Source organism: Plecotus auritus (genome assembly GCF_963455305.1).
Source record: "Plecotus auritus genome assembly, chromosome: 5".
NCBI lineage: Eukaryota > Metazoa > Chordata > Mammalia > Chiroptera > Vespertilionidae > Plecotus > Plecotus auritus.
The window spans coordinates 140,081,919-140,104,695 of NC_137776.1; the positions used below are offsets into that span (position 1 = coordinate 140,081,919).

The 22,777-nt window shown below is 40.9% G+C and overlaps 1 protein-coding gene across 3 annotated transcripts in view; it reads left to right on the forward strand.

Moving 5' to 3' along the window:
• Nucleotides 1-22,777, forward strand: part of PIP5K1B (phosphatidylinositol-4-phosphate 5-kinase type 1 beta) — a 307,693-nt gene that overhangs the window by 193,278 nt on the left and 91,638 nt on the right. For all 3 annotated transcript variants that reach the window (XM_080668561.1, XM_080668563.1, XM_080668562.1), the window contains exons 8-11: nucleotides 7,773-7,984; nucleotides 9,829-9,912; nucleotides 10,037-10,085; nucleotides 13,598-13,682. In XM_080668561.1, coding sequence (XP_080524687.1) covers nucleotides 7,773-7,984; nucleotides 9,829-9,912; nucleotides 10,037-10,085; nucleotides 13,598-13,682 — 430 coding nt within the window. The remainder of the gene's footprint in view (nucleotides 1-7,772; nucleotides 7,985-9,828; nucleotides 9,913-10,036; nucleotides 10,086-13,597; nucleotides 13,683-22,777) is intronic.

Below are 22,777 nucleotides of genomic sequence, written 5' to 3' on the forward strand. Positions count from 1 at the left end.
TAAGATTCTCCTCTCAGATCTTGTCTGCCTCCTTTATGAAAGTTCCCAACTTAGCATCCAAGCGATGAAGGGTGAACACTAGGGAGTAGTTGATACTCCTTTGCAGCCCACTTTCCGTTTTCCTCATTGACAGCAAAGATGTATGGCCCAGAGATAACGCATGTTTCCAAGGCCACATGTGCTTTGTTCACAGAGCCTGCTCTCAAAGGGTCCATGAAGTGGCAGCCACAGGTATGCAAATGCTCACCCCTCTTTAGAGTGTCATAAATGGCTGATCAAAAAGCAGTTGGGCTGAGGGAAAATGAGAAGCTAGGAAATTCTGGATATTCAACCGCTGGTTAAACAAGTGCCCATAGACTCTGCACTTCAAAGGCATTTCCTAACTAGGTGACAGATTACCAGGTATGTTCAGAGTCAGCTGTGCCACCATTCAGGCTGTTTTGAGCAGCTTTGTGTGTGAAATGCCAGGCATTAAGAAATCTATTGAGAGACTTGGGGAGACTGGCAGGAAGGTAGGGAGGGAGAGAGTGTGAGAGTGAGGGAACCATAGAGGAGAGTGTAGACGTGTGTGGTGCGTGTGTGTATGAGCTAGGGAGAGTTAGATTCTGCAGGTCCTCCAAGGGGCTGCCAAACCAGGCAGTTTTAGATGGCAGAGCCCCGCACACAAAGCGGACACTTCTGGGCGGCCAGTGTGGGCACAGAGACCATGCCATCTTGAGAAAAAGAGCTGCTTGAGACTACGATCCTGACCTCGGCACCACCCAGTTGCATCTCAGATGCAAACCAGGACCCTACAGCCACTGGGGACGAGAACTGCGACCACAGCTTCAGAAACAATAGACAACAAGAATCCAGACTTCCTGGCCGCAGATTTCTGTGAGTCAAAGAGCCTATCCCCCTCCCCGCTGGATCGTGGATAGCGCCATAGTAACTGATAGACCTGCCCCTCACTCAGGCCGCAGCACCCCTACAGGAATTTGAGCTTGGGAGCGCGTGCAGGGACCATAGCGCCCCTATAGGAATTTGAGTTTGGGAGCACAGGCATGGACCTCAGCGCTGCTACAGGAATTTGATCTGCACATACACAGATACTGGAATCTGCTCCCCGCAACGCAATCGGGAGACCAAACACGAAGCCCACGCAGGGAGCAGTGCCACCTGACTTCGATTCTGGGCAAGCGCACATGCAAGTCTGTTTCCGCAGCGCAGGCACGCCACAGTGCTACTGTGCAACCCAGTCCCACATGGTGACCGGGACCCAGATTCTCCCAGCAAGAGGCAGCACTGAGCACCACTGACTTGACTCTGTTTCTTACCATGTGCGCCTGGGATCCCTGACTCACAGCGCATTCACACTAAGAGCCAGTGACTCCAATTCTTGGTGCATGCGCACATGGGGACCCTGATTCTCAGCGAGAAGCCGCACGAGGCAACAGAGACTCTGATACTCGATTCTTGGTGCAGACACAGGGAAACTCTGACTCCTGGCACACGCTAGGGGACTCATTTTCGGCACATGCCAACAGCGCAGTGCAGGCGGGGTCCATGATTCTAGGTGCGCACATGAGACCACACTGAACACTGGTAACACTGACCCTGGGCGAGCCTGGTTCCCACCAACCCATGGCACACGGCCCAGGTCCACGCAACTCGAAGTTTGAACCTTCTGGTGATAGTCAGAATGTGGAGACAACACAATCCCCAGAGGAAAGAAAATGAGGAGTCGCCAAGAAAGGAAATTAGTGAAATTGAAGCATGCAACATGACCGAAAAAGAATTCAGAGTAATGGTCGTGGAATTCATACATCAGTTGGATGAGAAAATCAACAACCCATGCAAGAATCAGGAAGAAATGAAAAGTGATATAGCTACAATCAAAAACACCATGGAAAGTTTCAACAGTAGACTAGAAGAATCAGAGGACCAAATTAGTGAGAAGATCAGGTACAGAAACAAGCCCAATCGGAACAGCAACTGGAGAAAAAAAATTAAAAAGCAGGAAAAAAAGCCTAAGGGAGCTTTGGGACAATATGAAACGAAGTAACATATGTATAATAGGGCTGCCAGAAGGACAAGAGCAGCAAGGTTTAGAAAATCTATTTGAAGAAATAATGGCACAAAACTTCCTAGATATGGGGAAGAAAAAAGTTACAGAAATACAGAGAGTTCCCAAGCAGGATCAATCCCAAAAGACCCACACCAAGACACGTCATAATTTCAATGGCATATATTAACGACAAAGAGAGAATCTTAAAGGCGGCAAGAGAGAGACAGAGGGACAGGATCCCGCATCAGATTATCAAATGATTTCTCAACAGAAACGCATCAAGCTACAAGGGAATAGAATGAGGTACACAAAGTGCTGCAAAGCAAAGGACTGAATCCAAGAATACTCTATCCAGCAAGACTATCAATCAAAATTGAAAGGGAAATCAGGAGCTTCGCAGACAAAAAAAAAAGGCTAAGGGAGTTTATCACCACCAAACCAGCAATGCAAGAAATGCTAAAGGGAATACTGTAAAAAGAAGAAATAAAAAGGTAAGAAGGAACACAGACACAAAAATAGATATGACTACAAACAAGTACCTTTCAGTAATAACTTTAAACATAAACGGACTAAATGCTCCAATCAAAAGACACAGAGTGGTTGAATGGATGAAAAAACACAACCCATATATATGCTGTCTGCAAGAGACCCACCTCAGAACAAGGGACTCACACAGATTGAAAGTAAAGGGATGGAAAAATATCTTTCAGGCAAATGGAAATGAAAAAAAAGCTGGGGTAGCAATACTTATATCTGACAAAATAGACCTCAAAGTGAAGGCCATAACAAGAAATAAGGAAGGCCACTTCATAATACTAAAGGGGTCAATACAACAACAGGATATAATCCTGATAAACATATATGCACCCAACATAGGAGCACCAAAATACATAACAAAACTCCTGGAAGATATCAAGGGAGAAATCGACAACAATACAATCATAGTAGGGGACTTTAATACACCGGTGACATCCTCTAGACAAAATATCAGCAAAGACACAGCAATCCTAAATGACTCACTAGATCAGATGGACTTAACTGACACCTTCAGAACATTGTATCAAAAAGCCACGGAATATATGTTCTTCTCAAGTGCACATGGGACATTTTCAAAAATATACCACATATTGGGTCACAAGCAGTCTCCCAAATTTAAGAAGATTGAAATCATACCAAGCATCTTCTCAGACCACAATGCCATAAAAGTAGAAATAAACTACAATAAAAACAAAAATCTCACACTTGGAAGCTGAATAGCATGCTATTAAATAATGACTGGGTTACCAATGAGAGCAAAGAAGAAATTGAAAGCATACTGGAAACTAATGACAACAAAAACACAACAACCCAAAATCTATGGGACACAATGAAAGCAGTCCTGAGAGGGAAGTTCATAGCTCTACAAGCCTACCTCAAAAAGCAAGAAAAAATGGTAGTAAATCATCTAACTCTACAACTCAAAGAATTGGAAAGGGAGCAACAAGAAAAGCCCAGAGTGAGCAGAAGGAAGGAGATAATAAAGATCAGAGCAGAAATAAATGAAACAGAGACCAATAAAAACAATACAAAAGATCAATGAAACCAAGAGCTGGTTCTTTGAAAGGATAAATAAGATTGATGAACCTCTAGCCAGGCTCACCAAGAAGCAAAGAGAGAGGACTCAAACAAAATCAGAAATGACAGAGGAGAAATAACAACAGACCCCACAGAAATACAAAGGATCATTAAAAAATACTATGAACAACTCTACTCCAACAAACTAGACAACCTGGAGGAAATGGACATATTCCTAGAAAAATATAACCTTCCAAAACTCAATCGAGAAGATTCTAAAAATCTCAATAGGCCAATAACTATGGATGAAATTGAAGCTGTCATCAAAAAGCTCCCAGCAAACAAAAGCCTGGGGCCAGATGGCTTCACAGGGGAGTTATACCAAACATTCGAGGAAGAAATAAAACCTATCCTCCTCAGACTATTCCAAAAAATTCAAGAGGAAGGAACACTTCCAAGCTCATTCTATGAAGCCAGCATCAACCTAATGCCAAAACCAGATAAAGACAACACAGTGAAAGAGAATTATAGGCCAATATCCCTCATGAACATAGATGCCAAAATCCTCAACAAAATTCTAGCAAATTTGATCCAGCACTACATCAGAAAGATCATACAGCATGACCAAGTAGGATTTATCCCGGGGATGCAAGTATGGTACAATATTCACAAATCAATAAATGTGATACATCACATAAACAAATAGATAAAAATCACATAATCATTTCAATTGATACAGAAAGAGCATTTGACAAAATCCAACACCCCTTCTTGATAAAAACTCTCAGCAAGGTGGGAATAGAAGGATCATACCTCAACATAATAAAAGCCATATATGAAAAACCCACAGCCAACATCATACTTAATGGACAAAAACTAAAACCATTTCCCCTAAGGACAGGAACAAGACAGGGATGCCCACTCTCACCACTCCTGTTCAACATAGTACTGGAAGTACTAGCCATTGTGATCAGACAACAAGAAGAAATAAAAGGCATCCAAATTGGAAAAGAAGAAGTAAAACTGTCCTTATTTGCAGATGACATGATATTGTACATAAAAAACCCTAAAGACTCCATCAAAAAATTATTAGACTTAATAAATGAATTTGGCAAAGTAGCAGGATACAAAATTAATGACAAGAAATCTATGGTATTTCTTTACACCAATAGTGAACTTATAGAAAGAGAGACTAAAAAAGCAATCCCATTTACCATTGCACCAAAACAATTAAGATGCCTAGGAATAAACTTAACTAAGGAGGTAAAAGACCTATTATATGCGAAAAACTACAGGACACTGAAAAAAGAGATAGAGGAAGACATAAACAGATGGAGAAACCTACCGTGTTCATGGATTGGTAGAATCAACATCATTAAACTGTCCATACTACCCAAAGCAATCTACAGATTCAAAGCATTCCCCATTAAAATACCAACGGCATATTTCACAGACCTACAACGAACTTTCCAAAAATTCATCTGGAATAAAAAAAGACCCCGAATAGCCACAGCAATCCTGAGAAAGAAGAATAAAGTAGGAGGGATCTCAATACCAGATTTCAAGCTGTATTACAAAGCCACTCTCCTCAAAACAGCCTGGTACTGGCACAAGAACAGACATATAGATCAATGGAATAGAATAGAAAACCCAGAAATCGACCCAAACCACTATGCTCAATTAATATTTGACAAAGGAGACATGAACATACAATGGAGTCAAGACAGTCTCTTCAACAAATGGTGTTGGGAAAATTGGACAGATACATGCAAAAAAATGAAACTAGACTACCAACTTACACCATATACAAAAATAAACTCAAAATGGATAAAGGACTTAAACATAAGACGGGAAACCATAAAAATACTAGAGGAATCCACAGGCAGCGAAATCTCAGACATATGCTGAAGGAACTTCTTCACTGATACTGCTCCTAGGGCAATGGAAACTAAAGAGAAAATAAATGGGACTACATCAAAATAAAAAGCTTTTTCACAGCAAAAGAAACCATCAACAAAACAACAAGAAAGCCCAATGCATGGGAGAACATATTTGACAATGTCATCACCGATAAGGATTTAATCTCCAACATTTACTGGGAACTCATACAACTTAACAAAAGGAAGATTAAACAGTCCAATCAAAAATGGGCAAAGGACCTAAATAGACACTTTTCGAAGGAGGACAGAAGGAAGGCCAAGAGACATATGAAAACATGCTCAAAGTCACTAATTATCTGAGAGATGCAAATCAAAATAACAATGAGGTATCATCTCACACCTGTCAAAATGGTTATCAGCAAATCAACAAATGACAAGTGTTGGCCAGGATGCGGGAAAAAAAGTAACTCTTTTGCACTGCTGGTGGGAATGCAGACTGGTGCAGCCACTGTGGAGAACAGTATGGAATTTCCTCAAAAAACTAAAAATGGAACTCCCATTTGACCCAGTGATCCCACTTCTAGGAATATATCCCAAGAAACTAGAAACACCAATCAGAAAGGATATATGTACCCCTATGTTTATAGCAGCACAATTTACCATAGCTAAGATTTGGAAACAGCCTAAGTGCCCATCAGCAGATGAGTAGATTAAAAAACTGGTACATCTACACAATGGAATACTATGCTGCAGTGAAAAAGGAGTTCTTACATTTGCAACAGCGTGGATGGAACTGGAGAGCATTATGCTAAGTGAAATAAGCCAGTCAGAGAAAGATAAATACCACATGATCTCACACATTTGTGGAATATAATGAACAACACAAACTGATGAACAGGAACAGATCCAGAGACAGAGAAGCATCGATCAGATTGCCAAACCTCAGAGGGAAGATAGGGGAGGGTGGGGGAAAGGAGGAGAGATCAACCAAAGGTCTTGTATGCATGAATATAAGCCTAACCAATGGACACGAACACCAGGGGGGTGAGTGGAGGGGGTTGGGGGGTTAATGGAGGGATGAGGACACATATGTAATACCTTCATCAATAAAGAAATTTTTAAAAAAATCTATTGTTCTCTGGCTGGTGGTGCTCAGTGGTTAGAGTGCCAGTCTTAGTACCATAGGGTCTTGGGTCCAATTCCAGGTCAAGGGCATGTACCTGGATTGCCAGTTCATTCCCAGCCCAGTTTTGGGCATGTGTGGGAGGCAACCAATTGATGTATCTCTCTTACATTGATGTTTCTCTCTCTCCCCTTTCCGCTTTTCATTCTCTCTAAAAATCAATGGAAAAAATATCCTCGGGTGAGCATTAACAACAACAACAAAATCTGTTGTGGAGGAGAATTATATACAAACTACTAGAAAAGTGATTTTATCAGAGAGGAAAATATCCCATTTTCAGGTGCTCCTCTTAAACAATCTGTATCATTGAAGAAGTGTCAAAGCCTTACCTACACTTGAAAGCCATGTTGACTTCCTCTTATTTGACCTTGTTTCCCATCACTTTCCTGTCAGAACATCACTATCTCTCTGGCTGCATCCAACTACTTTTAATTCCTTCTCTTTCCCACTGTTTGCCAAGTGAATAATTAAGCAATAAGTCATGTTCTCTGTTGAGATCAGAATTTTAAAAAGACTTGCTACGGAACCAAATGGCAATTTTGAAGGGCAAGCTTTGAAAAGACCACTGAACTCCCGCAAGATTAAGATGTTGAGAGCAGAATCCGGACAAAAATATTCCAGCTGAGTCTTCATGCTGAGGAGGGAACAAGTTGTAGAGACAATTGGTTTTTGGTTTCGGTCCAGCCAATGCCACTTACGAGCTGTGTGGCATTGAACAAACTATTTTATCTCTGTGTCTTCCAGTTTTTCACGTGTGAAATAGAATAGTACATAGCTCAAAGAGTTGTGAGGATTGAACCCAAGTAAACCACTTAGTACCTGGCACATGGAAAGTATTCAATAAATACCATTAGAGTAACATATGTGGAACATTAGGAAAAGATGTGCTTACTTTAGATTTGCATAGAAATACTATCTTGGAGCAATTATGATAATCCTTACTGCACATGACCTAATAATTTTTATTTTTATTTTTCCTCTATCAGCCACCCTCCTGGGAGGGACGCAGGAGCTGTGTGTCTATATAGCTAGAGCTCTCTGGTTCTGTGTAGATGAGACTTACAAGCCATTGGAGTTGACCGGCCTCTTGGTTCCTTTTCTTATCCAGGTGCTGGAAAGCTTCAAGATCATGGACTATAGCCTTTTGCTGGGAATCCACATCTTAGACCATTGCCTCAAAGAGAAAGAAGAGGACACGGCACAAAATGCACCTGATGCGAAGCGGCCTGGGATGCAGAAGGTTCTCTACTCCACAGCAATGGAATCCATCCAGGGTCCAGGGAAATCTGGGGACGGGATCATCACAGAGAACCCCGACACGTAAGTGCAGCCACCCACCCACAAGCCCTCTTGGTTGGGGCAGCCCACATCATTGAGTAATGAAATGCAATCATGTTACTTTCATGGTGGCTCTTCGGAAATAGATTCCTACTTGATGCTAAAATGAACTAAGCCGGGTTTCAGTTCTTGTTTGTTTCCAGTGAAGACACGTTAATGGAGGGGCTCATAACAGAAGTGTGGGTAGAATGAAGGGAAGCAGCAATAGCTAGTCAGGGCTTAAAGACTAGTACCACTCCAAGGCACAGGGACAATGGGAGGAGCCCCACGGTCCCTAGAGAATGGGTGCCAGAGTGAACTGTGGCTGTGGGACACAACCATTGCTAGAATCCTGGGCTGAAACATGGAGGGAACAGAAGAAATATCTGGGTGTCTCTCCTCTCAAACTCTGCTCTTCTTTTAAATTAATTTTTACATTCAGTTTTATTATGTATTAGTTTCAGGTGTACAGCATAGTGGTTAGACAGTCATATACTTTACAAAATGTTCCCCTTGATATTTCCAGTACCTGCCTAAGCCAGGCTTCATTTCTGTTCTTCTGTGGATGACTGGATGGGTAGCCATTCTTTGAGTTATCGTTCTTTCACCCACCTGGTTTTCCCCCGCAAAGGCTCTATTTTTAATGATGGCTGAAAATGTTTTTTACCCCCATTTACTACACATTCCAAACACCCATCATACTTTAAATTTAAATAAACATGTCTTTAAGCAAATATATGATTGGAATTATGTCCCCAATTAAGAGCTTCTTCTCTGCCTAAGAGGGTTTTGTTGTTCTAGACCTCTCCCCTGGCAGATGTGGTCCGTCGCCACTGCCAGATGTGATAGTAACTTTGGGATTAGTTAGCTTATTGTATAAAGTGAATACCCACTAACAGAAATACTTACAACCAAAGAAAATTATTGAAATGGCTGACTGTATCACATGCGTGTACCAGCTGAGCAAGGAGACTGAAAGAAAGAAATCATTTTCCTTGGCTGTTAGTGGCTGCCTTCTAAGATTCTTCAACAATGACTAAACCACAAGCATATTTCACTTTCATAAAGGAAGTTCATACATATTAAACTGTAAAAAAATCCTTGCTTGCAAATCCATCTAAATGTCAAACAATCAATTAAACAAGTTACTTATTTTCTATCAGTATAGTGAAATATTACAGTCATTAAAATATATATTACTTGCCCAGCTGGTGTGGCTCTGTGGTTAAAGGTCATCCCACGTACCAAGAGGTCACCAGCTCAATTCCCGGCCAGGGCACATGCCCGGGTTGCAGGCTCAGTCCTCTGTAGGGGATGTGTGGGAGGCAGCCAATTGATGTTTCTCATTGATGTTTCTATCTCTCTCTCCTCCCTTCCTCTCCCTCTAAAACAAATAAAAGCATATTTTTAATATATTTTTATTGATTTCAGAGAGGTTATCTTTGCATCCTGGGAATAGATTTCTTATACATTTTTTCTTTGTGCTTTTCTATATTTTATTTTGAAATCTCATAGTGAACATATAAAAGTATTGCATTTTCAAAAAGCAATATTTTAAAATACTTCAAAATTCTTGCTCATGGCTTTAAAATAGGAATACTTTTTAAATTGTACTCTATCTACCCAGTTCTCCAGAGCTGACAGCTTGGATGTCACTCTGATCTGTGGGAACTACATCATGCTGGATTCCAAGGAAAACTTTAACTGAGACCACGAACAAAACGATGAAGGGAGAGTCCAGAATTCTTAAAGAGTGTCAATTTTTATTTACAGACTACTTATTAGAAATGACTTTTAACTTCCTATTCTTATATTACAAAATATTTTCTCTTTTGCTCTATCAACAGAATGGGAGGGATTCCAGCTAAAAGCCATAGGGGAGAAAAACTGCTTTTATTTATGGGCATTATTGACATTCTGCAATCATATAGGTAAGAAATTGGGAGGAGTCTTTTATAATTAAAAAAATAAATAAATCAACAAAAGATTCTGAAAATTCACCAAGTGGGAGGGATTTTACATTCTCATTTTCTTTTTCTGCCTGTTTACACTTAGGCTAATGAAGAAGTTAGAACATTCCTGGAAAGCTCTTGTTTATGATGGGGTAAGTGGCTATTGTATGCCTTATTAAACTGTATATTCCTCTGATTTCTCGGAGACTTCAGAGTATGTCTGGAAAGCTGTGTCACTATACTTGGAAAGGAAACAAGGGTCTTTACAAACTCAGAATCAGGCTCAGCTTGTTCAAATCTAAGACCGAAGACAACATAACTTGGAACAGGTATTCAAATAGAGGCCATCCAGTCTGGTAGCTACATAAAGGCCAGGAAAACAAAATGATCTTGTTTCTGTGTGAAATCTGAAGAAATTATGAGTAATGGAGACTTCTTATAGGCACTGGGAAGACCAGTAGGACAGTTGAAAGTTCTCACAAGACCAAGCTACAGAGTTTTGAACCTGACCTTGATGGTAGGCAGCCCTGGATTTGAACCCTGCATTCACCACTTGACTAGCCATGTGATCCAAACACATTGCTTATTATTTGGCCTCTCTTAGTCTGATTTCTTAGCTCTACCAGGGCAAAGTCATAGTACCTTGTACCTGCCTCATAGGACAAATGTGAGGATTTAATAAATAATGTACCTAACACATAATAAGGGCATGGGAAGTAAAGGCTTTTCCATTGTTATGGATTTATACATGACTAAAGCTCACTGAGAAGAGAATGTCTTTTGGACCCAGAATTGGTAGAACAAGAATATAGTTATCAAGAAGCAGCCTCTCCTCTCTCTCTCTCTCTCTCTCTCTCTCTCTCTCTCTCTCTCTCTCTCCCCCCCCCCTGTTCCCCTCTCCCTCCCTCTGCCTTCCTCCCTCCCTCTCTCCTCTCTCTCTTTCCCCCTCCCTCCCTCCTTATTCCCTGCCACCCCCCACCCCTGCGCACACACACGGGTGTTCCTATCTGATGTTAGACTTGAACTTCCTGCCGCTAACAGAACATTCACTGGTCTCAGCCTCCCTCAGTTAATAACTTAAAGTGACAATTCCAAAGAATACATGGGTCCCAGATTTGCTCACAAAATTTTAAAAGATGTTAGCAGATGCTTTCCTTTGAAAAGGGATAAATTACAGACGCTGTTCTTCTCCTAGCACACTTACTTTCTTCTTTCTGAGGAAGACTGGTAATAACCTTTCAGCAGGAAATCTGCATCTTGTCCACAGGCTGTGGAATGACGTCAGTGGGAATGCACTTGTAAACAACAGGTTCACAAGTCTGTTTCTAAGAATTAAAGTGAGGCTTATTATTCAGATCAAAAATTCCTTCTTTAAGTTTTTCCCTTTCAGCTGAGAAAAGTAGAGACTCCATAATGCCTTGAGCATGGAAGGGAGAGAGAGAACACGCCCTCTCGCACCCTCTTCTGTTTTCCATGACAACGTTAATTCCTGTTACCAGATGAGATTGCTGATCAGAATGGCCTGGTCCTCTGTTGGTCAGATGCTTCTAAGAGACCCCTACCTTTGTCTAATTAAAAAGCATCTTCTTTTTTTGTGTATGTGTGTGTTGATTTTTTTTTAAGACACTCTCTGTGTTGATTACATGTTTGTGAAATTATAAGCAATAATTAAGATGTATGTCTGTTAACAAACGTGCCTCTTATTTAAACAACTAGAGGCCTGATGCATGAAATTCATACAAGAGTAGGCCTTCCTTCCCCCGGCTGCTGGTACTGGCTTCCTCTGGCACCTGGGACCCGGGCTTTTCCTTCGGCTGCCAGCAGGCACCCGGGACCTGAGCTTCCCTCGCAGCCCCGGCTTCATCCGGAAGGACGTCTGATCTAATAAGCATTTTACACTTTTATTATTATAGATGTTTCTTCATACCAAAGAGAGCCACAGTCCAACTTCTCTTGGAAGGCAAGGCTGAGTCTTAATCACCTTGCTCCCTAAGATGTTTCTCAGTTACTGTACTTGTGGGGAATATGTGTCCACTTCAGACAGGAGCTGCCAGGATACTGGGGGGAGAGCATGTCCAACCAATGGGATGCTTCCCACCACATTGACAGCATCACCGACAGTCTACAGGACCATTATCACTTGGCTAAAGAGGGCTGTTCTAGTCAATGTCCCTCATAACATGCTGGTCACAGAATTACCTCATGCCTCATATTAACACCCTTCATCTGTTCTACAGATGAAGAAACAGATACACTGAGACACTCTTTTCCCATGGTCACAAAAGCTTGTGAAGTTAGGACTCACACCAGCACCAGGTCTCCGGACCTTTGGTCCAAGGTGTGTTTTCGCTTCCAGATCCACTGCAGACACTTGGTTGAATCTAAACACATTTTTAGAAGTTTTCTTAGCAGAATACACAATCCTGGAATCAAAATGGAGCATTAAATAAGCAAATATACTATTTCTAGAATATATTTCTTGGATAGTAAATAGATGATTACTGAATAAACATACAGAATTAACTTCCTTCATCAATCTCCTTTCCTGAATTTGTAATAAAATGCCCCTTCCATCCTAAAGACTCCTACCAAGCATGAGAGAATTGAGTCAACAATTTAATGCAATTCAATTCTACCTAATTAGTAGCTAATTCAGTGCTACGGGAGTTGTCAGTCAGCCTTGTCTCCTAGGCATCTTCCCAGTGTCAATGCACCTTATTACTGGGAGATGAAACCACACTTTTTTTTGGCCTAGATATCACTCTTACATTAGGGTTGTTTTGCTTGTCTACCTCCCCAGTTTTTATTCTGACTAAAAGTGTTCCCCTTCCTTCCAGATGACTTGAGGCATTGGCTACCTGTCTGTAGAAAAGAATTTAAAAGCCCCTCAGGGCACACAATGGAATAAGGATTAGTTTGGGTTTATAAAGCAGAGCCTTTTTGCTGTCTCCCACCTGCCCTTCTTAATACTTTATTTCATCACTAGAGGCCCAGTGCATGAAAATTCACGCACTGGAGGGGAGTCCCTCAGCCCAGCATGCCCCCTCTCACAGTCTGGGAGCCCTCAGGGGTGGGAGGTGACCAGTGATCAGGGGAAGGCGACACCCCATCACACCTCTGCTGCTGCCATTGCCAGCAGTGCAAGCCTTGGCCAACCCTGGTTACCTGAGCCTCAAGCAGCTCTGAATGGCTGGGCAGCCGCCATCCAAGGCTTGCCTGCACCTCGGGCCGGCCTTGGGCGGCTGGGGGACAGAGAGGACTGGGGGACTCTGGAGGCAGGCAGGCGGAGCAGCCGGGCCTGCCTGGGGGCGGGCCCGGCCTTGCCGTGCGCCTGCTGCCCCAGCGGGGCTGAGGGGACTAGGCACCACCATCTTGTGGCTGTGGGCGCTACCATCTTTGCGATGGTGTGAGGTTCAATTAGCATATTCCCTCTTTATTAGATAGGATAAGTATCTGGAATCTTTGCTCAGATTGAGTCTTAAGCCTCCTCCCCCAGCCCAACTCCTGAGCCCCACAGGCCCCAGGCACTGCTCTTTCTGGCTCTCCGCACCCACACCTTCTGGTTAAGGGCCTTGGCCCACAGAGAGCCAGTGCATAGATCTTTCTTCGAGCTTGAAATGAACTGTCTGAGAGGTAAACTGTGCTACCTGATTTGTCTTTTCAGGACACTGTTTCCGTTCACAGACCAAGCTTTTATGCAGACAGATTTCTAAAGTTTATGAATTCCCGAGTTTTCAAGAAAATTCAAGGTAAGATTCATAATGAAATTTTTTTTTTTCATTTTAGTACTTACATGCTGACTTCAAGATTTTTGTGTATCTTTGCAAGATTTTTATTGGAAGAGTTAATTTACTTTCCAGAAGCAGTAATCAATAATTATATTAAGTGTCGCAGTCAGGTATTTATTGATGTCATAATCATTAAAATCCTATTTTGTAATGGAAAAACTTGGAAACTGCCTAAATGTTTAACCCTATAATATGTTGGTTAACTAAATATATTATGATATAATCAAGTAATAGAATAATATGCAACAAATAAAAATGGTATATTAAAGGTACATTTAGTCCTTATAGATTTATTCACACATACTTATTGGTCTGCCCACCTAAATGTACAACAAAATTCTAATGGAATATATAAAAATGTTAACTGAATATTCTCATAAAATATTCTTCAGGATAGTCACAAAACAATTTCAATAAATTTCAAGACTGAAATTATACAAAGAAGCTTTTTAAATCTATTTTAATTATAGTTAATATATAATAGATTAATTTCAAGTCTACAACATTGGGATTCACCATTTTAATATCTTACGAAGTGATTACCACAAGTCTAGTAGCCATCTGACACAGTTATTATTTTTTAAATTAAATTTATTGGGATGACATTGATCAACATAATATTACTAGAAACCCGGTGCACAAAATTCGTGCATTGGGGGGGGGGGGTCCCCCGGGGATCGGGCCTAAACCAGCAGTCAGACACCCCTCTCACAATCCTGGACCGCTGGCTCCTAATCGCTCACCTGCCTACCTGCCTGGTCGCCCCTAACTGCCCCCCCTGCTGGCCTGGTCGCCCCCAACTGCCCCCTCCCTGCCACCCTGGTCACTCCTAACTGCCCCCTCTGCTGGCCTGGTCACTTCTTACTGCCCCTCCTGCCAACCTGGTCACCCCTAACTGCCCTCCCCTGCCAGCCTGGTCGCCCCCAACTGCCCCCCTCTGCTGGCCTGGTTGCTCCCAACTGCCCGCCCTGCCGGCCTGGTCGCCCCTCACAGCCCCCCCGCCAGTCTGGTCACCCCACGCAGCCTACTTGTTCAGTCATTTGGTTGTCCCTCACTAACCCCCCTGCCGGCCCTGTTGTAGGCAGCCATCTTGTGAGGGCATGACAGTCAATTCACATATTGCCTCTTTATTATATAGGATTGATTATATTCCCTATGGTGTATATTACATCTCTGTGACTCATTTCTGGAAGTTGGTACTTTTTAATCCTCTTTTTTTCTAATCACAATGGAATGAATGAATGAGCAAAAACTGGAAAATTTACCAATAATGTGAATATTTAATAATACACTCTTAAACTACCAATAGGTGAAAGAAGAAAGCGCAGGGAAATTTTTTAAAGTTTAGAGATGAATTTTGTGATAATATATATGTAATAAAATAAAATTGCAATACATTAAAATTATATGGCATGCCATAATCTATTTAACTATTCTTTCATTATTGGACATTTAAATTGTTTCTCCTTTTTCTATTTCTAATTAATATTTTATGAACATCATTTTAGACTAGTGACCCGTCATGCGAAATCGTGTGAGACCCAGGACCCCTCCCCTCCTGTCCTCCCCCCTCCCCCGCCATGCCATGGTACCGCCCTGAGTCCCGGAGTGCTGCCCCAATGCCCCACCTCCAGGCCGCATGCAGCGTCCGCCGGGCCCCACCCCTGCAGTGCATGTGCGGGGCCACAGAAACCCCAGCAGAAGCCACATGAAGCAGACACCGGGGTCCCTGCACCCCTGTGTGGCCGCAGGAACCCCAGCGGAAGCTGCAAGGAGCGGTCGCCGGCCCCACCCCCACTGCCCCACCCCTGCTGTGCACGCTGTCATCTTGTGATGGCATTACTGCGTGAGGGTCAGTTTGCATATTACCTCTTTATTATATAGGATAAATTTTGTGTCCAAAGTTATGATTTTTTTAGGATACATTTCAAGAAGGAGGATTAGGGGGTTAAAACGCACATAACTACAGAGATAGATTATATCACTGCAGACTTCCAAAGCAGTCTGAACCCTTCTAGCCCTTAGCCAGAATTATTCTTTGTAAATTACGCTATGCTGATAAGTACAAAATGTTATCTGGTTGTTTTATTTTGTGTTTCTGGTGAAGTTCAATCATTATTCATGTTCATTAGCCATTTGTCTTTCCCTTGAGAATTGAGCTTTGTGATATTTGCTCATTTATATTAGATGTTTATTTTTTCAAATGATTTATTTGAATTCTACATATTAAAGATATCAATCCTTTTTAACCTTTTTCAGTCTTAAGAAAAACGTTTGTTTCACATTTGACAATCCCAGTAGCATCTTAAAATTGGTCTCAAATTGAGACCAATTAAATTTTCAAAGGTTTTTGTTTTGTTTGCTTGTTTGCCTAAGAGGAACTGTAAGATACTACTTATTCAGCCTGCAGGCCTGTTTGACTACCAACTAGTGGTCAAATTTTCCAGGAAGATTTTCCACCTTCCTTTACCCTTTGCCAAGGCTGGAAGAACATGACTTTCCCGTGCCCTGGTAGGTTTATGGAGCATGTGGCCCCTGGTGTCCCAGCTTTAGTGACTTCCCTCCATGAGTCCCCATCTTGGGAGGTTTGCTTTCTTAGTAGTATAGAAATTAATACTACAATCCATGGCATCTCCAAGTCCATGAAATATGGCATGTGTTATAAATCTTCCCAGTTTTTGTAGTTTATCATGTTTTAATGTAACAAGTATTCTACTTCTCAAGTAGTCAAATCTATTGACTTTTTCCCATTTTGATTTTTAGTCTATTTTTATAACATCTTTATGGAGATATAATTCACATACCATGAAATTCACCCTTTTAAAGTGTACAAGTCTGCAATCCCTAGTATATTCACAAAGTCGTGCAACCATCACCATTGTCTATTATTAGAACATTTTCATTACCCCCAAAAAGAAATCTCATAACTATTATCAGTTACTCTCCATCCCCTCTTCTTCCCAGCTCTTGGCAACTACTAATTTATTACTCTCCATCCCCTCTTCTTCCCAGCCCTTGGCAACTACTAATTTATTTTCTGTCTTTATGGATTTGCCTGTTCTGGATATTTTATATAAATGGAAGCATATAGCATGTGGCCTTTGTGTTTGGCTATTTTTACTTAGCATAATGTTTTCAAGGCTTAGTCATCTTGTGCTTTATTCTTTTTTATTGCTGAATAATATTCCATTTTACGGCTATACTCCATTTTGTTTATCCATTCATTAGAGGATGGATATTTGCATTGTTCCTATTTTGGCTGTTATGAATAATGCAGTTATGAACATTCATGTACAAGGTTTTGTGTGGACATTTGTTTTCATTTCCCTTGGATATATGTCTAGGAGTAGAACTGCTATATCAGATGGTAACTCCATTTAACATTTTGAGGAACTGCCAAACTCTTTTCCAAAGCAGCTACATCATTTTGCAGTCCCATCAGCAATATATGAGGGATCCAGTTTACCTACATCCTCCCAATGTATGTTATTGTCTGTCTTTTATTTTAGACATCCTAGTGGATATAAAGTGGTATCTCGATGTGGTTTTGATTTGCAATTCTTTAATGACTACTGATGTTAAACATCTTATGTACTTATTGACCATTTATATTTTCCTTGGAGAAATGTCTATTCAAATCCTTTGCCCATTTCTTTTCTCAGTAAATGGCTTTTACTATTATCTATATATATAAAAGCCTAATATGCAAAGTGTCTTCTCGGGAGTTCGACTGACTGGGAGTTCGATTGCTTACTATGACATGTGCTGACCACCAGGGGGGTGGTGTGGAACAAAGGGAGGCCCCGGCCAACAGTCGCTAGGGACCCTATCCGTACACAAATTTCATACACTAGGCCTCTAGTAGTGATGAATAATAGAACCCCAATCTAAGGGACAGTCTCATCCATGCTCTGAATGCTTTGAATTAAGGTTTACAAAGTTTATTCCAACAAACCTCTTGTCTAACAGGTGAATAGTTGTCAAAGTTCTAAGACATTTCTGTCCTTGTGGCTTTATCCATGTTTTATGTTTTGTGGAAGTTATTATTTTTCCATATTTTAAAAACTGAGAAGCCACCTAAAATAACATAGAAACAAATAGACCACACAAATAATATAGTGCCCACAAAAGGCCAAATTGAAAGGACCTAGAAAAAACATCTTTGCCCATTTTTAGTTATTTGGCTTTTTATTGTTGATTGTAAGAGTTCTTTATATGTAGCAAGTTTCTGTTATCAGATATATGACTTACAAATGTTGATTTAATCTTTAGTATGTAGTATGAGATAGGTTCAACTTCATTCTTTTGCATGTGATCATTCAGTTGTACCAGCACCATTTGTTGAAAAGCACCTATTACATTTCCCCCACTGAAATTATCTTTGTTACCTTATTTAAAATCAGTTGTCCATAAATGTGAGCACTTATTTTTGGATTCTCAAGTCTCGTTGATCTCTATGTCTATATATCGTTATACCAATACCATACTGTCTTGATTACTTCAATGTTGTAAGTTTTGAAATCAGAAGTCTGAGTCCTTCAAAAGCTTGAATTCTTCCTCAAAACTGTTTTGGCTATTCTGGGTCCCTTGGATTTCTGTATGAATTTTAGAAACAGCTTGTCAATATCTGCAAAAAAAAAAGGGCAGCTGGTATTTTGATAAGGATTTTGTGTTGAATCTGTACATTGATTGAGGTGTACTGCCACCTTAACAATATTAAGGCTCCTTGAAGATGGATGTCTTTCTTTCTATTAAAGACTATTGATTTCTTTCAACAATGTTTCATAGTTTTCAGAGTACAAGTCTTGCAGGTTGTGTAATTTATTCTTAAGTATTTTTAATGTTGTTATAATGGAATTATTTTCTTAATCGTTCTTTACAGTCATTCTTATGTTTACTCCCACACGCAGTCACTCACCAATACCTAGTCTCTCCCTGAAACATTGAGAGTTCATCCCCTTCTTTCTTTCACAATGTCTCTAACTCACCCACTTTTTTTTTTTTTTTTTTTGGCTGTGTGGTTTTGGTTTTTGAAGGGTTTTTGCATACAGTTATGGCCCCCATATTGGTCTCTTGCCTCCAGTCTTGTCCTCATTTAATCTAGTCTCCTCAACACTGCAACCAGAGGGATCAATTAAAATATAAATGTTCTCTTGCTAATTACTAGTGCCTGTTAAACCCTTCCATGGTTTGAAGAGGTGTTGAGTTTTTTTTTAATGTCCATGTATTCGCTGGTACATAAAATCCTTAATTTGGCTTCTGAGTCCCTTTGTGACATGACCTTTCTTTCCCTCCCCCGTGACCTCTGTCACCTCATCCCATGCTGTACCCTATCCTCTAGGCTCCTGCAGCTCTGAGCTCCTGTCAGTTCCCCAGATGTGCCAGGCTGACTCCCACGTCTCTTCACATGCTCGTCCCTTTGTCTGCGGCTCTCTCTCCATCCTTCCCCTGGTCTTCCTTCAGGTCTCAGTTTAGATGGTGCTTCTGCCGTGGAGCTTACCATACTCAGCTATAAAGCTGTTTTTCTGTTTTCCCACTAGACTATAAATTTCTTAAAAGTGTGACTGTGTCTGGTGCTCTCATATATACATATATATTCCCAGCACCTGGCACATTTCCTGACACACTGTAGGCACTCAATCATTATTTGATTAATAATCAGATAAATGAATGGACTTTTTATCTACTTCCAGCATTTCAAGCAGTAATAATTTAATTAGTAAGACTGACAAGTGAAAGTACAACTTCAAGATGTTTTATCAACTGTGATTAATTTAAAGCCTTTAATGCCTAAAGGCATACTTTGTAGGTGAAAACTCTGCTGTCCTAACACCTGAAAACAGTACCTGGTTTTCAAGTTTCTTTTTTTCAAATCAGTTTGCTTAACCTTCTTTTTTTTTTAAAAAAAAAAAATTGATTTGCGAGAGAGAGATAGAGAGAGAGGAAGGGAGGTAGGGAGGTAAAGAAAGAGGGAGAAACATCAATTTTTTGAAAATATTTTTATTGATTTCAGAGAGAAATTGAGAGTGAGAGAGAGATAGAAACATCAATGATGAGAGAGAGTCATTGAGTGGCTGCCTCCTGCACACCCCTACTGGGGACTGAGTCTGCAACCTGGGCATGTGCCCTGGACCAGAATCGAATCCGGGACTCTTCAGTCCACAGTCCGACACTCTATCCACTGAGCCAAACCGGCTAGGGCAGAAACATCAATTTGTTGTTCCACTTATTTAAGCATTCATTGGTTGATTCTTATAAGTCCTGACCCGAGATAGAACCCGCAACCTTGGCAATTGAGAAGATGCTCTAACCCCATGGTCGTCAAACTGTGGCTCGTGAGCCACATGCGCTCTTTGGCCCCTTGAGTGTGGCTCTTCCACAAAACACCACGGCCTGGGCGAGTCTATTTTGAAGAAGTGGCGTTAGAAGAAGTTTAAGTTTAAAAAATTTGGCTCTCAAAAGAAATTTCAGTCATTGTACTGTTGATATTTGGCTCTGTTGACTAATGAGTTTGCCGACCACTGCTTTAACCAATTGAGCTACCCAGTGCCTGTTTAACCTTCTTAAATCCATTAATCTCAACCAGAATTTAGTCATGCTGCCAGTGTAATAATGTCTGCAAATTCCTATAAATTCTTCTGGAAATTTTAGTCCCCATAATGTTGAAACCTCACTGAAATTCTCTATTTAGTTAATATGTCTAACTGTACTAAAACTTAGTTTCCTGAAAGGACTAAATAGTATATTAATTTGTTAGAAATCAACTGTCCTAAGATTTTAGGACAATAATACATTCATTCAACCAACATTTGAGCACCTATTACATACCTGGTACTATGCTAAGCATTAGTAATATAGAACGTCTGTTTTGAGTCAGGGATTGGACCATGTTACAGATTTATAATATAACAAAGCAATGGTGAATAGTGTTTTCGCATACACTACTATAGGTACACAGAGAAAAATAAAACCAGTTCTTCCCATAGAGCTTCCCAGAGAGAAGAATTTTTAAACAAAGTCCTGAAAATATAGGCCAATGTTCATTAGGAAAAGAGGCAAGAAGGGGCATCTCGAGGAGAAGGAACGGCATATACAAAGGCCCAGGGGCAGGTTCAGGGAATGGCAGGTAGGTGAGCTGGAAAGCAGTAGGTGTAGAGGCTGCTGAGTGGCAGGATGTAGGGCTAGAAATGGACATGGGATACCTATCCCCAGATAGTGTTTTAGCCAAAGACAAATCCAGGAGTTTCTGTGGCACAAAAGAAAGTAACCAGCTAACCCAAACCATCTGCCTATGGTTTTATTAAACATTTTTTTATAAATTAGTAGACACAGTATTAAAGCAAAAGCCAGTGGATGGGATATTACTTCAGACCTATAAAGCAAATGTGACCACTGTTTGAGAGGATGACAAGGGTAAGGAAAATGTGATCTATTTGGGCCACTTATTTACCATGAAAATCAATTTTGATCCGTTTTGAAAATTTCCTCCCCTCAATGAAAAACAAACTCTAGTTTTATCTCCCCCCCCCCTTCACTTTAACTAGAAAATAGAATGCAAAGAGAGCTAGGAAATGAACCCCCAATTAGATAACTTAAGAAAAAAATGAAAGACACCTGGGGTTTCATGATTTCTAGCTTGGTGACCTTAAGTAGGGCATGTTTCTGTTCTCAGTTTCTGGACCTATCAAAGGGCCCGTCTCACTCAGACGACCATGTGGATAATTTGAGAATGTGAATGTTGGCTTCCAAACTCTAAAGCCCTCTACAAAAGTTATTTATGATGGTGATTATGCTGTAATGGTGATAAGACTCCTCATGGGACACATAAACTGTCCCTTCTCTTTCAGTGGAGAGATTGCCCTCTATGCTTCCCGCATCTGTGTGTCCCAAAGTCCTCCTCCAATTAAGTTCTAGCAAGCTGCCTATAGGAAGGCCCCCGCTAAGCAGTGTAATCTACTCTCTGAAATTCCCAAGGCCAAACACCATTACTGTAATGCATCTGCTGTCAAGTTACCCCTATATGCAAACCTCAAGGAGGAGAGACACTGCCAAAAACAAGTTCAGGGGACAGCAAAACATAAATAAGCCTCAACTTCCCTCTCCCCTACCCTCCAAGGAAATTCTATAACATGGAAAGACACGAAGAATTATTGCAGCAAAGAGTGAATGTAACCCTGGCCAGGGTGGCTCAGTGGTTGAGGGTTAAACCATGCACCAAAAGGTTGCCGGTTCGATTCCTGGTCAGGGTACATGCCTGGGTTGCAGGCTTGATCCCCAGTAGGAGGAGATCGATGTTTCTTTCTCTTCCCGTTCTCCCTTCCTCTCTATTTAAAATCAATAAAAGCACCCTTTTTTAAAAAAAGAGTGACTATAAATGGGGATGGTCCAGCTGCAGCTGAAGCAGCGCCACCTGATGTAGCAGAAATAAAGTCACAGCCTTTGTGAGCATGGTTGATGGGGAAGTACATTTGCCTTGGTTCATGTTCCCAAGACACTCCTGAAATTGTAGAATACTGTTACACAAACATCGGGAGTGAATTATACATCTGACATAACCATGACCTAGAAAAGACCCAAAGGGCAGGGAATTTCAGTGGAAAGTTGCTGCAAGAAAAAAGCAACCGGAAGTAACTTGGCTAAATTGGGCAACATGAGTATAAGATTAATATTGGCATGGCTAGGAATTCCCAGTCCCAAGTTAATAAAAGTAGGGTCATGAGAATTCTCCTTAGCTTACCATCTGCGTTTACCCACCCACCCAGCCTCCTCCCAGCAGTAAAAAAAAAAAAAAAAAAAAAAAAAAACATTGCTTGGAGGAGGAAAAATAACTAGTTAGCAACAAAACATTTAAATTTCGTCTCAAATAAGACTTTTATTTCAAAATCTGGGGAGACTTTCAACTCGAATTTATTCCAGGATATTCTGATTTAGGTTCAGTCATTTTGAACAAATAAAATTGCCAAAACACAATTTCATTTCCCTTTCTTCATGTATATAAACCAAAGTTTCTTGCATGCTACTCAAATAATTACTAAAATGTTAATAATAAACAAAAT